Below are 15355 nucleotides of genomic sequence, written 5' to 3'. Positions count from 1 at the left end.
ACAAGTCGGCGTCAAGAGACTCGGCGATTTTTCTGATACGGTCGTAAATCATGTTACCGTGCGAGAAAATAATGAATGAGTTCTTATCGACGTGGGTGTTTGACTTAGGGTCAAACACAGGCTCAGGCAACTCCTCGGTGTGATAGTACAAGTTACCTCTCAAGATACGCCACAAAATCTGCTGCAAAGTGCCTACTTTTCTACGATCAATGACACCGCTGATGAAGCGGGTCTGATATTCTGGAGCTCCACCGTTTTCCAATTGGCCAGCCTCAGAGTCGGCACCGCTGTGGTCTTGAGCACTGTTGGCAGCGAAGAAGTTGTCAACGGCCTGCACGGTGTATTTGTATTGCTTCAAGTCCTTTTGTTTGGCGAGCAAGGTGTCTGCGGAGTCGGACAACTCCTGGACTCTAGACTCCAAGAGCGCAGCGTTCTCGACATGCTCGTCGATTTCGGCCTGGCTACAAGCAGTGAGGTCGGTGTATGGGTACTCTGTGGCCTGGATGCCCTGCTTGTCAAGCTCGCTCTTCAAGTATGTGTACTGACGTTCGATGTTGTCGAGCTTGCGCAAGTCCAGCACGAAAGCACGCTGGAACTCGCTGACTTTCGAGTTCAAGTCACGGAACTCGACCAAGTTGAGCTCTCCGATCTGGTGGATGACATCGCGAGATGCCTCTGCCGGAACGTAGAGCTGCACCAAGGACATTTCCACGGAGCCTGGGTGGTTAGTATGTGCGGACGAAAAAAGTGGTTCCCGGGGGAGAATTGAGTTTCTTTATATATTGGGCATGAATGTGGATGGCGGTCTACATACGGAAAACACCCTCGTACTTCTCAGACATGGTGGGGGCGAAATTGATAAGGAGGAAAGTGGTTGGTATCGGTAGTATTAATGGCGGGAAGGTGGGTCTAGTGTACCGGATCAATTTGGGAGCATATTGAGATACTGAGGGAATAAGATCATGGAGGACACTAGGTGATTTTTATAGGTTAGAATTTTTATAGTTTGAAGAAATGAATTTTACAGGTTGCTTTTTATTTTATTTTTGTATAATGTCATTCTTTGGTGGCCAGTGTGGTTCTGTGCTTTTTGTGGATTGGTTGGTCAGTGCTGATAGTCTATTTCCTGAGAGGGATTTGGATTAGTTTGGGAGTTTGGCCATCGGGAGCGAAGAGATTCGGAAGGAACAATTTGCAAAAGTATTCTGGATTAATATTCTTAATTTGCACTTGAGGTGGTGTGTAGGTAGCCCTTGTGGTGTGGATTTGTAGCCTTTGAATTAGTATTGGCTGAGGCAAGTTTTGTGAATAGGCACTTACAAACAAACATTTTATTTAGTTAAAGGTATCGGCAATTGATGCTTCTATAAATGTTTCATTTTTGGGAATTTCTTGCTGTTCATGTTCCCCGGAGGTGACTGATCAAACTCACTTTTGACGTGCAAAGTCAGATTACCAACAAAACTGTCGATCATACTATAAACAATATTAAATTGTGGAAAACGATCTACACATCTCTGAACGAAATTCTTAATTATTCTTCTCAATTCAAAAAGAGCTAGTGCCATATTCTTTCTTCTTAAAATAGTGATACTCATTCACTATCGATCTTTGGTCAACATTGGACTACCGTCGAGACATATAACACACATCCTTGTTTTGACATGAAATTTTCAAACAAGATTCGAAATCCTCTCATTACTCAATTATTCATCAATACTCAATACTCCATTGGATCATTGCACATTGGCTATTCTCACTCTAATTGTAGTACGAGACACATACCAAAGAATACACACCGCCCGCTACAACAAACAAGAAACCCCAAAATTAGATCTCCAAATTATACACCATCAAGTTATCCTTCAACTGCAAAATCTCCTCGCAGATTCTGACCGCATCCCAGTACCCCACCATCCATTTGGTCAATGCAGGAGATGAGATGGATTCACTAGCAGCTCATCTCATCAGCTCATCTCATCATCGGCCATGAGAAACCTTCGACTCCTCAATCGTGGCCGAATTGCTCCACAATCACTCACATATCCCGACTTGCCGCTCATCGATGCCGTCTTCGATCCGGTCTTCGATACCGTTATCGTGGCGCTCGGCAGCGAAGAAGCGCAGCTCATCGAGGTCCAACAACTCATGAAGGATGGCCTGTCCATCATTTTGGCAGCGTTCCCATCTCTGAGCATCGCCTTGTTGGCATTTGCTAACTCTCCGGACGCTGGAGAATTGTCCTTTGTGTTTGCCAATGGTGATATTGTGATAGCCAGATACGACCTAGGCTCTCCCAACTACGAAACTACCACTACTGAGATCGTTGGTCTGATTGACTGCGGCATCAAGGCTGCCGAATGGGCCTCCGATGAAGAAACCCTCTCCTTGATCACAAACGAGAACAATCTCCTCGTCTTATCCAAGTCTTTCGAACCGATCGCCGAGAAGCAATTGGACCGCAATGATTTGGGCCACACCGACAACAAACACGTTTCTGTTGGCTGGGGTAAAGAAGAAACGCAGTTCAAGGGAAAAGGTTTCATGGAACGTGAGCGCCAGGCCATCAAGCACGCCGGCCTCGACTTGTCTGAAGATTCACCACTCAGAGATCCTACTGTGGCTCAGGTGCAAAAGGGTTCTCTCCTGGATAAAGATGATTACAGCGTGAAAATCAGCTGGCGTGGTGACTCTGAGTATTTCGCAGTGTCTACTGTTGAGGAGACTCTAGACACCGGTGATCTCCGAAGAGTGATCAGAGTCTTTTCCCGTGAAGGAGTTTTGGACTCCGTTTCTGAGGCTGTAGACGGCTTGGAGCAGAACCTCTCATGGCGCCCATCTGGCGCTTTGCTCGCCACCACCCAACGCACCACCGATGAAGACGGCGATGATGTACTTCAGCTTTCGTTCTTCGAAAGAAATGGTTTGAGACATGGCGAGTTTAACACTCGTCTCAATCCATACGACGAGACAGTGGAACGCATTGCTTGGTCTTCTAACAGTGAAATTCTTGCCGTACAGTTACGTAGCAGAGTTCTCTTGTGGACTACCAAGAACTACCACTGGTATTTAAAACAGGAGCTCCACGTGGATCTCGACATACCAAACAACACCATTTCCTTCATCAAGTTCCATCCAGAGAAGCCGTTGCAACTCATGGTAGGTACTTCCCTCGGCGGCATGTTGATGTACAACTTTGCAGCTAGCATCGCTTCCGGTCCAACAGTTGTCGGATCTGATATTGGAATGACTGCAGTTGTAGACGGGACTGATCTTAAAATTACACCACTCGCTGTCGCTAACGTTCCGCCTCCAATGGCTTACGCAGAATACACCCTAGAGTCTCCGATGTTGGATGTTTCGGTTTCTCAATCAAACACTTCATTCGTTGGTTTGCTCAGTAACTACAATGTCCAGATCTTGACAACTTCCCTTGAAAATTTGCAAGAGAACTTGGAGCCAAAAACATCAACAATCGAGAAATTCCAGTTTGCTTCAGATTCCGACTTGGTCAAACAAGTTTGTTTTATTGGAAACAATTGCGTTGCGATTCTTATTGATACCACACAAGCTTCTACTGTTGTTTTATTCGACATCACAGATCTCTCAATGCCCTCAGCAATTTGTGAGCTCGAAAGAAGAGCAGTGTTACTCAAGAGTCGCTCTGATTTTGAGTCAGCCATTGTGCAATACATCGATGGATCTGTAGTCGAGATTTCCTCTTCTGGATCTACTACACTTGTATCTAAATTGCCAACACTTTGCGTGGACATTGAGGTTTCGTCATTGCAATCAGAGAGTACTGAATTGAAGGCTTTTGGTCTTTCGAGCAGCGGCAAACTATACTGTGGAGAAGAGCAGCTCACCACTGGTGTCACTTCGTTCAAGGTCACAGAAAACCTCCTTGCATTCACCAACTCCCACGCGCAGCTATTATTCATCCATTTAAGTGCTGCTTGCAATGCTTCAAGCTTCCAGTTTGTTCAGACTGCAAACACAAGCTTGGATGAACGTGTCAGACAAATTGAACGAGGATCCGTGCTTGTTCTGTGTATTCCTTCTAAGCACTCGGTCATTTTGCAAGCACCAAGAGGCAATTTAGAAACAATTTGCCCTCGTATCATGGTTCTTACAGGAGTGAGGAAGTTCCTTGAAAATCAAGAGTATCTCAAGGCGTTTATTGCCTGCCGCACACACAGAATCGACTTGGACATCTTGTATGATTATGACCAGACAGCATTTGAACACAATGCGGAGAAGTTTGTGCAACAAATCAACCGTGTTGATTACTTGGACTTGTTCGTGTCCTGTTTACATCAAGAAGACGTGACTGAGACGAAATATCGGGATACTCTTCTCAATGCTGACTCGCTTGAAACCAAAATGAACGAGATCACTTTAGAAGAAAACCAGGTTTCGAGCAGCAGAAAGATGATCATTAACAAAGAGACAGAAACATCATCTTCGAAGATCAACAAAGTATGTCAAATTGTTTTGGATATCTTAGCCAAGCCCCAATTCGAGGACAAGTTTTTGCAAACGAGAGTGACTGCGTTTGCTTGTCAAGCACCTGCTAATTTAAAAGGCGCTTTGTCGCTTATCAGTTCTCTCGGAGAGACAGACCTTCAAGATTCCATGATTACCCACCTCTGCTTTTTGCTGGATGTGAACAAGCTTTACAACCATGCTCTAGAATTATACGACATTAAAATGGCTCTCAACATCGCACAAAAGTCTCAGAAGGATCCAAAAGAGTATCTTCCATTCTTGCAGAACTTGCATGTACAAGAGCCCTTACAAAAGCAATTTTTGGTTGACGATTACTTGAAAAACTATACGAAGGCTTTGCAATGGCTAGCTGACATGGGTGCGGATGCAAATGATCGTTTCTACGCTTACATTGTCGAGCACAGCCTTTACAAGAATGCATTGCTCATCTGTAAGTATGATGAAGAGAAGACTAGGAAAGTGTATGACTTGTACGCTGACTATCTTTTCGATGCGAAGAACTATGTCGAGGCAGGCCTTCTATACGAGCTTCTCTGCAAACACGAGAGTGCTTTGGAGAGTTTTGTGCTTTGCAAACGTTGGAAGGAAGCCCTCTCGATCGTCTACAACATAAAGGACAACGATATCCTAATGGAGACCGCCACAAAATTGGCAACTGCTCTCACTGATGACCACCAGTACTCTCTGGCTGCCGAGATTACCATGCGCATTCTAGGGAATGTTGAAGAGTCTGTTTTACTCTACTGTAAAGGCTACAAATTTGACAGTGCAATCTACTTGGCCACTGAGCAAAATCGTCAAGAGCTTCTAGACGAGGTCGTTGATGTGCAACTAGGAGAAGGTTTCGGCACGATCGCGGAGTTGATTGCTGACTGTACCAGTCAATCCAACTCACAATTGAACCGTTTGCGTGAGTTGCGTCTGAAGAAAGAAACCGACCCTTATGCATTTTACGGAACTCTGCATGATGATTTAGACACACCAGATAATGTCTCGGTAGCTGCTTCAGAGACGTCAACGACACCTTCCTTTTTCACGAAGTATACTGGAAAGACTGCTGGCACGGCGAAAACCGGCGCATCACGTAGAACATCCAAAAACCGGAAAAGAGAGGAGCGGAAGCGTGCTAAAGGAAGAAAGGGAACGGTGTATGAGGAGGAATATCTTATCAAATCCATTGGCCGTTTGATCGAGCGTTTGGACCAGACTGAAACAGACGCTCTTTCGTTGATCGAGGGGTTGATCAGAAGACAGAAGATCCATCAAGCTTACCAAATCCAGCAAAACTGGGGAACACTCACAGCTTTCTTGAAGGAGCACATCACCGAGATCCACAACATGAGCGAGCGAGACAGGGAAAGAATCGATGACGACGGCAACGTGTATTTCATTGATGAGATTCCTATCCCTACCATTAAGGAGCTCAAAAAGACGGAGATATTGGACTTCTAAATGTCATATTATAGTTTTAGCATTTTAATACAGGCGAGTGGTATCAACTCTGGTTGGATAATAAATCAGGAAACAGCATTATTGCGTTTCGTAGACCATCGGTCACGGCCATCTTCTTACTGGTGCTGTACCCGACAGCCCTCTGCTTACAATCTAAAGAGTACCCTTTCCCCTCTGCATCGACAAACGTGCCATCTTGAAAAGTAATTCTCACTGTGGCTCTCTGCTCGATGGAATATGTTTCTTGTTCGGTATTGAAGTCATCGGCAACACTACAGCAGTCTAGAATACTGGACGACCAGCCATTGAAGCCGAACGCTTCATTGACCAAACTGACGAGAAGACGCGTCAGGATCTTGCGGCCACGGCTTCTTCTTTGCTTGTGATCGTTGCTTGCCTTCAAAGCTTCTAAGCGGGACTGGAACGTGCCGATTTTAGATTTTGCCCACGCCGATATCTGCGGCTGTTGGTCTAGTTCGCCTTCATCTTCTGACTCCTCGAACAAGGATATGTCTGGAAAGAGTATTGACTCTGTTTCTTGTTCAGACATGAAGTAGATAGAGATACGAAATGGGTTTATGGAGTAAACTTTGGATAAAAAAGGATGAACTTATTGAAATGTATTAAGAGAAGAATTGTTGTGAAAGAAAAATAGGAATTGAATATGCGATCAGTTGGAAAGTGATCATTTGCAATGGCTGCAAATTAGTGCTCCAACTAGCACTAGATAACAGATTTCAAGTTTCAGCCATTCCACCGAGAAGAAAACCCTTCGAACGTGATCAATTGGGTCCAGAAAATATACCAAATATTAAAAGTGTTCTTTTTTGATCGAAAAACGCGGTATTCTGGTACCACATCTGGTCAGATCACACCCAGTACCAGAACCACAAATCGGTTAATACCAAATCGAATACTTAATCTAGAATATATACCAAAATCAAATCTCAATCTCAAAACGAATCAGTTTCCAATAAAAATCGTCCAGTATAAAAAACTCCAAAAGTGTTCTCTCTACATTCACCTCCCATTCCACGTACTCTAGTAGTACCACTGCACTATATTCACTCCCCACCAACTGAAAAATCCCCCAATTCCACCACCATGGGCTACTTCAACGGCATTTTGCGCCAAAAAGATCCAGTAAACAACGCAGAAGAGGTCATCCAAACATACGCCAACCGTCTCCAGCATGCCACGTTGATGAACGACCGCAAATCGGCCGTCAAAGGCCTCAAAAGCTTCAGTAAAGACCATAGGGAAATGGTCGTGCAACATGGATTGCGTGCGCTTCTCATTGCGTTGGAGAAGGACGCCGGCGACTCGCAGGCCGTGAAAGCGGTGTTGGAAACGCTTCTCATTCTCTTTCTACGTAGCGAAACCAGTAACGAAGATCAGGCACTAGGCTGGATCTCCAACCAGTCCCGGCTCCAGAACGGGAAGTATCCGTCGCCGCTCTTGGTGGAGGATATTGAAATAGACCAGTTTTCGATGTGGATTGCCGATGAGATACTCTCGCTGGAGGCACACATCCAGACGTTTCTCACCATTCTCCAGGAACACGCTGGGTTCCAGATTAGATTATTTTCGCTTCAGCTCCTTGAGGCACTCGTAGCTGCACGTCCCGTAAGAGCCAAGGAGAGCTTGATCAATATTCCCCTTGCGATCTCGACCATAGTCGCTCTCTTGGGCGACCTGAACGATCCCATTCGGAACGAAACCATCTTGCTCTTGATGGCGCTAGTGAACAACAACTTCAACATCCAGAAGCTCGTAGCATTTGAGAACACCTTCGAGCGCATTTTCGAGATTATCGAGGAGGAGGGCGGCATCCGCGGCTCCATTCTTGTCCAGGACTGCTTGACCCTTCTCACCAACTTATTGATCTACAACGCCTCGAACCAAAAACTCTTTTTGGAGACTGAGTGCGTGCCGAAGTTGGCGCGACTCATCTCAGAACCCATCGAAGATGACTACGATGAGGGGCTTAAAGACGACAATGGTGAGCCCATTCCTCTTCCTCCTATTGTCTGGACAGAGCAGCGGCTCCAGAATATGATTGTGGTATTGGAGATCTGTAAATCTTTTGTCGACCCTGATAACCAACAGCTCCTCCAAAATCAACAGAAACTTGAGTCATCGGGAATCTTCTACTCTGTGCTTAGGCTAATATTTTCCCCGGTCATGGGAAACTCCATTCGCCGGACTGCCCTTCAGGTTGCTGGCGACATAATGGCAGAGAACACCGACTTGCAGCTCAAGTTTTCCCAGTTAGATGTTCCATATTTGGACCCTTCGTTGCCCATCCAGGTGCAGAGGTATGACATGGCAGTGCCCGCCCCTGTTGCGCTTGTGAATTGGGCTCTCTTGATAAATTCGGTTCATGTCTTTGAAATCCGTCTCGCTGCGGTCCATTGCTTGTCTTGCTTCTTCAAAAGCAATTCAGAGGCAAAACTCGCTTTTGTAAACGACCAGATCAAGGCTCGCTCAAACCCATCGTATTATCAGGAATTGCAGAATGCTTTAAATGACAATGAACAAAGCAATCAGCCAGAACCCTCGGATTCGCAGTCACAACCTACACCTATTGCAAACATCTTCAGCACCTTGATGGATTTTGACACAGATGTTAAGCTCAATCCCTATAGCGTTTGGTTTGCTGCGAATATACTTGTGAATATAATTGAAGATTGTCCTGAAGCGAGGGAGTTGGTTCGCAGTCTCAAAGACGGTGACTCTGATAATGGAGAGGAGGTTTTGACCATAATCCAAGCTGTTGCTGGAAAGCTTACTGCAAATTTAGAAAGTTCTGATCCAAGAATTGCCATTGGGTGCCTCATGCTCCTCTCATTCTGGTTGTTTGAAGATTTTGATGCCATCAATGACTTCCTCCTGGATTCATCTATCATCAAGTCTATTCTAGGATTCCTTTCCAAGAACTCATCCGAGTCATCGCAATTAGTCCACGGATTAGCAACAATTTTCGTCGGTATAGTTTATGAATTCAGCACAACCCTGTCGCCAATTCCACGCGCAAGCCTCTTCGAGTTGGTGACCAAAGCTCTAGGTGCTGACAATTACTCCTCAAAAGTCAAACAATTCAAGGAAAACCCAGTTTTCAAAAATTACGATGGTAGCATTGAAACCGGCTTCGAGAGAGATTCCACTGGACTTCCAGAGCTCTTCTTCATTCCTGAATATGTTGAACTCGTCAAGGAAAATTTCTTCGTTATCAAACGTGCCTTGTTTAGAGGACCAGAATTTGAGCCAAGAGTCAAACTATCTCACGAAGTTTTGGAAGATCTTGAGTCAAAAAACGCTGAGTTTATGCTGGAAATTAAATCGTTGAAAGAATCATCCACCGCAAAGGAGGCGGAGCTCAAGAAATTGATAGATGAAACGGTCGCAGAACAAACTACCACGACCGAACTCCTTCACAAGACACAAGCCGATTTGGATGAATCCCGAGCATCAGAAACAGAGATCAGTGATAAACTCGAAAAGTTAGCAAAAGAATTGACCGAGTCTCAGAATCAACGTCAGAAGTACGAGAAGAGCTCTGAAGAATACATTGCTAAATATAATGCTCTTCTCAAATCTCTGAGCAAAAATGAGGAGGCTCTTAAACGTACCACCAAAGTCCTTGCAGAAGTGGAAGAGGCCAAAGCTAAAGCTGAGGCTGGCATCAACAAAATGAGTCGCGAATTATTCCAATTATCCAAGCAGAAGGCTGATGCTGAAACCAACATCTCGAACTTGGAAAGCAAACTTTCGAAACTCAATTCAGACCATGAAAAAGCTGTTAAAGAGCTCAAAGAGCAAGCAGCAATGGCGAATCGTATCAACGATGAACTCAGATCCAAAATTAGATTCTTAGAAGAGAACGGTGGTCCTGGCGTTCAAAGCAGATCGAGCATTTCAGGATCTGAGGATACCAGTGTGCTGCAATCGAAGCTTCGTGATCTTCAGAATCAGCTTAGCGAGCAACAAGAAGAAAACGATAATCTCCTCGAAAAGTTGCGAAGCGCCGCATCTGTTGTCCTGGAATTGCGCCTGAAAGATGCGACTAACAAAGAACAATTGAACTCTTTGCAAACAGAGCTTGCAAAAGCCTATGAAGACCTTGAACTCTATTCTCAACTTTTGGATGAGGTAGGAGCTCTTGACGTTGATTCGAAGTCTACATCAGAGGAGCTCATCGAACTAAGAAAGCTGCTAAGAGAAGAAATTGATTCATTTATTGACGAGCTTGGAGAGAACAACACTACAAAGAATGATGTTGATCAGAGCAAGGACCTGAAAGACTCTGATACAGAAGTTATTCCCGAAAAGGATTCTGAAGAGATTCAAGATGTTTCGCTATCAACATTGCAAGAAAAATCAAGCAATAATCTGCACAATTCAAGCGATGCAGCTGAAGAAGTCAATTCTGACGAGATTACACAAGAAATTCCGCTGAATAACACAACAGACATGGATGAGGAGTTCGAAGAAAAGTCTCTCATGAGGGACGCTATTGGATTGTTAGCACAATTGAAGGAGAGGCTTGAAGCTCAAAAGCTCATCAATGAAAAATTGGAATCAAAGCCACTGGAACCAGAATTGAGTCCGGTACCTTCTCCAGATCTCAAGAGATCTGTGTCTCAGACCTCGTTGGTCGAGAAGCTTACTCTTGATAACAAAGACGAAGAATTGCAAGCCGCGTATACTCGCATAGCTCGGTTGGAAGGAAACATTCAGGCTCTTTCAATGAGCGCCAAAGAATCTCTTACTTCATTTAACTCTTCGCGTGATTCGTTGCAAGCTCGCGTCACAGAACTCGAGTCTATCAAATCGAAATTGCAGGAAGAAATAAGTAATCTCGAAATAACATACAAGAATGATCTTGCTGAAAAGGATGAGGCTTTTGACGACTTGGAGGGCTCCTACTTTGATCTAGAGCTTCTGATGTCAAATGCTGAAAAAAGCAAAGAAGAGCTTGAAATCAAGTTCAAGCAAATGAAAACAGAGTACATTGTTAAAATCGGTCAATTGCAGGATGAGACAGTGTCTCTCAAGAAAACATTAGCTGACACAGTGGCCGACCGAGATGCAATTAGCCTTGAATTTGCACAACTAGAAAAGCTGAGCAATAAACTCGATAGTGAATTGAAAGCCAAGGAGGCCCTTTTGCAGGCAATAGCTGACAAGGGTGCGGATCTTGCTGCGAAAGATGCCATTGTTATCGAAATTAAAGAGAGATTGGCCTCAACAATTGCCCAACTAGGTGAGGCTGCACAAAAAATTCGTTCATTATCAAAAGAAAAGGAGGATTTTGAGAAGTTGCACGAGGAAACTGCTAAGAAGTGCAAGGAAAGCTCTCAAAAGATCCTGGAGTTGGAGGACTTACTCAAATCAAAAACGGAGGAATCTTACAAAGCCGAGAGCGACAGGAAGAGACTCAATGCATTGCAAATTGATAAAATTCAAACCAGCGAAGTCATTGAAAAGCAAAGAAATGAGATTAGTGAGTTGAAAAATCAAATCACCGACTTGGAAGGGAGTTTGAAAGAATCATTGCAAACACTTGAAGATGAAAGAAAGACCTATGCTACAGCATCAATCAACACCACACTGGCACATACGGAGCAAGTGGCTAAACTTGAAGAGTCTATCACACACAATCAGAAGTTGCATGATTCCGATATTAAGTCGTTCGAAGAGAAGGCCGAGAACAGAATCCAGAAACTTAACGCTGAAATCGAGGATTTGAGAGCAGAGTGCAAAGAACTAAGTGAGAGACTCGAACTTTCCGAAGCAAGTGCGAAGACTTCCGAACAGAACTCAAAAACAGCTGATGACGAGTCCAAAGCGACTGAATTGCATGCGCTCCAAACAAGCCTCGAAGAGGCTCAGGTACAATTGTCAGAGAAAGCATCCGCTCTTGCCACCTCCGAGGCTAAGCTTCTTGAGTTGACCACAAGCTTGAAGAGTCAACAGGAAGCCGCTAGTCATGAAACTGCTGAATTGGAGAACCAGATTAAGGTTCTCAATAGCAAGGTTTCTGAATTTGAGGCCAATAGGTCCGATTCAAGCGCTCATCAACAATCCCTACAAGAAGAATTGACTAAGCAAACGGATTTGGCCAATGAAGCACAGGCCTCTGTAATAAGCCTAGAGGAGCAGATTGACTCACTCAAACTTGAGGTTGAAGATTTCAAGAGAACGGCGAACGAAGCGGAAAACGGTGCCTCGAAAGAGGAGGCAGCACTTTCATTCAAGACCGCTATTGAGGATTTGAAAAGCACTCTTGCAGAAAAAGACACACAGTTGCAGGAGGCCAAGGCGCAAAACGATATGCTTATTCAACATTGTGAAGATTTGAAGAGCAAGATGTCACAGGCCGAGAAACAAAGCAGTGACGACAAAGCCCAATCCGACCTCTTGGCCGAAGCTATCTCGAGGGCCGAACAGCTTGACGAGAGTAACCGACTCCTCGAACTACAAATCTCCGAAATGAGAGACGCCGAGAAGCAGCTCCAGGAGAAGGTGGACCAAAGTGAGAGCGCAACTTCTGCTGCGAGCGAGAAACTCACGGAGACCATCTCCGAAAAAGATGCAGAGATCCAACGCCTTCTCGAGCGTTTGGAACAAAAGGAAGCTGGTGTGGTAGATGAAACCAAATTTGCAGCCATTCCTGCAGGAAGCACCGGTGAGGAAGAACGAAGCTCCACCACAGAAGCCGAACTAGTGGAGGTCTTGACGCTCTGCGAGGAGCAAGAAAAGACGATCCAGAGACTCACGCGCCGTCTTGAAGCCCTCGACTTGCCAATTTCCGATTCCGAGGAACTCGACTTGTGCTAACCCCAGCACAAAGCAGTCAATAGCAGCTGCACTGCCTGCAGGTCCACATCGACAAAAGCACCAGCTGCTTTGAGTAATCTACGCCTCTCATCCAGACGGATCTCCACCCACCTACTAATGAAATAGTTCCCCACATACATACACACACATACCACCTCCACCGCATACACCCCCGCATATATCATGATCCTCCTCATTGACTCCTACGACTCGTTCTCCCACAACTTATGTCGTCTCATACAAGATAATACCCATCAAGAGGTGATCACGATCTTCAACGACACGTTTGCGCCCGCGGAGTACGAGGCCGCGTTCCAGAACTGGATCCGCCATTTTGACTATATAGTTGTAGGTCCTGGCCCCGGCCATCCCGAAGATGCTGCCGACGTAGGTATTATACGGTACATCTTCCAATACTTCTCTGAACACCCGCAGGAGGCGGTGCCCGTGCTCGGCGTCTGTTTGGGGTTCCAGAGTTTGTGTCACGAGTTTGGAAATAAGGTCGAGCGGCTTGCAAACATTAAGCATGGCCAGATCTACGAGATGAGGACGCAGCCATGTGAGTTGTTCCCCGAGGGAACCAATTCTTTCCCCAGTGTGAGATACCATTCGCTCCACGTGAACAAAGATAGTTTGAACGATGCAATTGTGCCGCTCGCGGTGTGTAGTGAACCCGACGGAACCGAGGTGCTCATGGCAGGCCGCCATCGGTCGATGCCTTTGTATGGAGTGCAGTATCATCCGGAGCTGATCTGTTCGGAGGAGGGTGATGCGTTGGTTCGTAATTTTAGCGCCATTGCGGCGAGCTACAATGCTCGCATGCGCCCTGGTTTGAAACAGGACCAGGTCCACCTCTCGTTGAAGGACAAGGCCATGGCGCGGTCGCGCGCGGTGCACGATGACTGGCTTGTGCCGTCGGGAGTGTTCAAGTCGGGCACGGTTCCGAGGGTGGTTTACAAGGAGTTTTGCTTCTCGCAGAAGGATACCAAACCCATAGACGTTTGTGAGTATTTGTCCACTCAGGGCACCGATTTCGTATTTCTCAACTCTGCCGCAGATCCAGGCGACTGGTCGATCATTGGCCTACCGCTCGAGAACGAGAGCGAGATCATCACCCACTCCATAGATACCCCCGACGTGGTGAAGGTGCTGAAGTATAAGAGCCCAGATAGTGTCACCCAGCCAATTAAAAGCATAATGAAGTTCGTGGCCTCTCGGATGGAGGACCGGTACGTTTCCCGCAAGGACCTTGAAGCTCAATTAGGCGCCAGACAGGGCACACCGTTGCCGTTCTTTGGTGGCTACATGGGCTTGTTCTCGTACGAAGAAGGTAAACATCTTGTCACCAAAGACATGGAGCCCATCTGCGACCAAGGCACTCCCGACACCAAGCTTGTTTTCATCGAACGATTCATTCTTTTCAGTCGGAAGACTCAACAGTGGTTGCTTGTCTCAATTAGGCAACACGATGATGAAGAAGAGAAATGTCTGCAATTGATCACCGATTTGACTCAAGTACACCCAGATCTTCGCATCGACATCAATTCGGTTCATTCAAAAGTCAAGGACTATTGCAGACCTGAAGATCAGGACATCGAGTATACATTCCCCGACAGAGAGATTTACAAGAAGCAATTCGAGCTCTGCCAAGAGTACCTTCATTCTGGAGATTCGTATGAACTCTGCCTCACAACGCAGCTGAAGATAAAGCTTCCCTCGTATTTAGATCCATGGCTGATTTACAAGATTCTCGCTCTCCGCAAGAACCCCTCGCCCTATCTGTGTTTTATGAACTTCGATGACTGCGTTCTTCTCTCATCTTCCCCTGAGCGCTTCCTATCATGGCGCGACGGTGACAAACAGCCAAATAAGAAGATGGCCGAGTTGAGACCAATCAAGGGAACAGTCAAAAACAACGAGTCGACAACTTTAGAGGACGCCACTCGCATTTTGAGAACACCAAAGGAGATGGGTGAGAATCTCATGATTGTCGATCTCATTCGTCACGATCTCCAGACATTCACCGACTCGGTTGTGGTCGATGCTCTCATGGCCATTGAGGAGTACAAGACAGTGTACCAGATGGTAACGGTGATCCAGGGCCTTTTACCCGACGTTGGCTACAAGGGAATCGACATTTTACAGCTGTCATTACCTCCTGGATCCATGACTGGTGCTCCAAAGAAAAGATCGGTCGAGCTCTTGCAAAAGATCGAGGCGTTGCAGCCCACCATGAACTCGAGCGGTAGAAGAGGAATCTATAGCGGAGTAGCGGGCTACTGGTCTATCACCGACGACGCCGACTGGTCTGTCATTATTCGCTCGATGGTCCACTATAAGAGTGACCGGGAGAACAATGACGAGTATGGCATTTGGCGGATTGGCGCTGGAGGAGCCATCACTGTACTCAGTGACGAGCAAGGTGAATGGGACGAGATGCAGCTCAAATTGCACAGCACGCTCCAGACGTTTATTTAGTCATGTGAACAGAGTCAAGGTTTGCATTCATTTTATTTACAGACATGTACATATCTTATTATAGAGCTTACGG

The 15355-nt window shown here is 45.8% G+C and overlaps 4 protein-coding genes across 4 annotated transcripts; 3 read left to right on the top strand and 1 right to left on the bottom strand.

The window, feature by feature from the left end:
- Positions 1-1989: 1989 nt before the first annotated feature.
- PUMCH_002513 (uncharacterized protein) lies at positions 1990-5961 on the top strand (the record flags this gene model as incomplete). The annotated part of the gene is made up of 1 exon (XM_063021522.1): positions 1990-5961. One exon carries the CDS (start codon positions 1990-1992, stop codon positions 5959-5961), a length of 3972 nt encoding a protein of 1323 aa, XP_062877592.1.
- A 43-nt stretch (positions 5962-6004) lies between these two features.
- On the bottom strand, positions 6005-6511 carry PUMCH_002512 (uncharacterized protein; the record flags this gene model as incomplete). The annotated part of the gene is made up of 1 exon (XM_063021521.1): positions 6005-6511. One exon carries the CDS (start codon positions 6509-6511, stop codon positions 6005-6007), a length of 507 nt encoding a protein of 168 aa, XP_062877591.1.
- Positions 6512-7065: 554 nt separating this feature from the next.
- Positions 7066-12804, top strand: PUMCH_002511 (uncharacterized protein; the record flags this gene model as incomplete). Its single annotated transcript, XM_063021520.1, has 1 exon — positions 7066-12804. The coding sequence occupies one exon, from the start codon at positions 7066-7068 to the stop codon at positions 12802-12804; it is 5739 nt and encodes a 1912-aa protein (XP_062877590.1).
- A 183-nt stretch (positions 12805-12987) lies between these two features.
- On the top strand, positions 12988-15282 carry PUMCH_002510 (uncharacterized protein; the record flags this gene model as incomplete). The annotated part of the gene is made up of 1 exon (XM_063021519.1): positions 12988-15282. The coding sequence occupies one exon, from the start codon at positions 12988-12990 to the stop codon at positions 15280-15282; it is 2295 nt and encodes a 764-aa protein (XP_062877589.1).
- Between the last annotated feature and the right edge of the window lie 73 nt (positions 15283-15355).

Source organism: Australozyma saopauloensis, chromosome 3, assembly GCF_035610405.1.
Source record: "Australozyma saopauloensis chromosome 3, complete sequence".
Taxonomy (NCBI): Eukaryota; Fungi; Ascomycota; class Pichiomycetes; order Serinales; family Metschnikowiaceae; genus Australozyma; species Australozyma saopauloensis.
The sequence above is the reverse complement of the archived record's forward strand: the minus strand, read 5'-3'. Positions and strand labels throughout refer to the sequence as shown.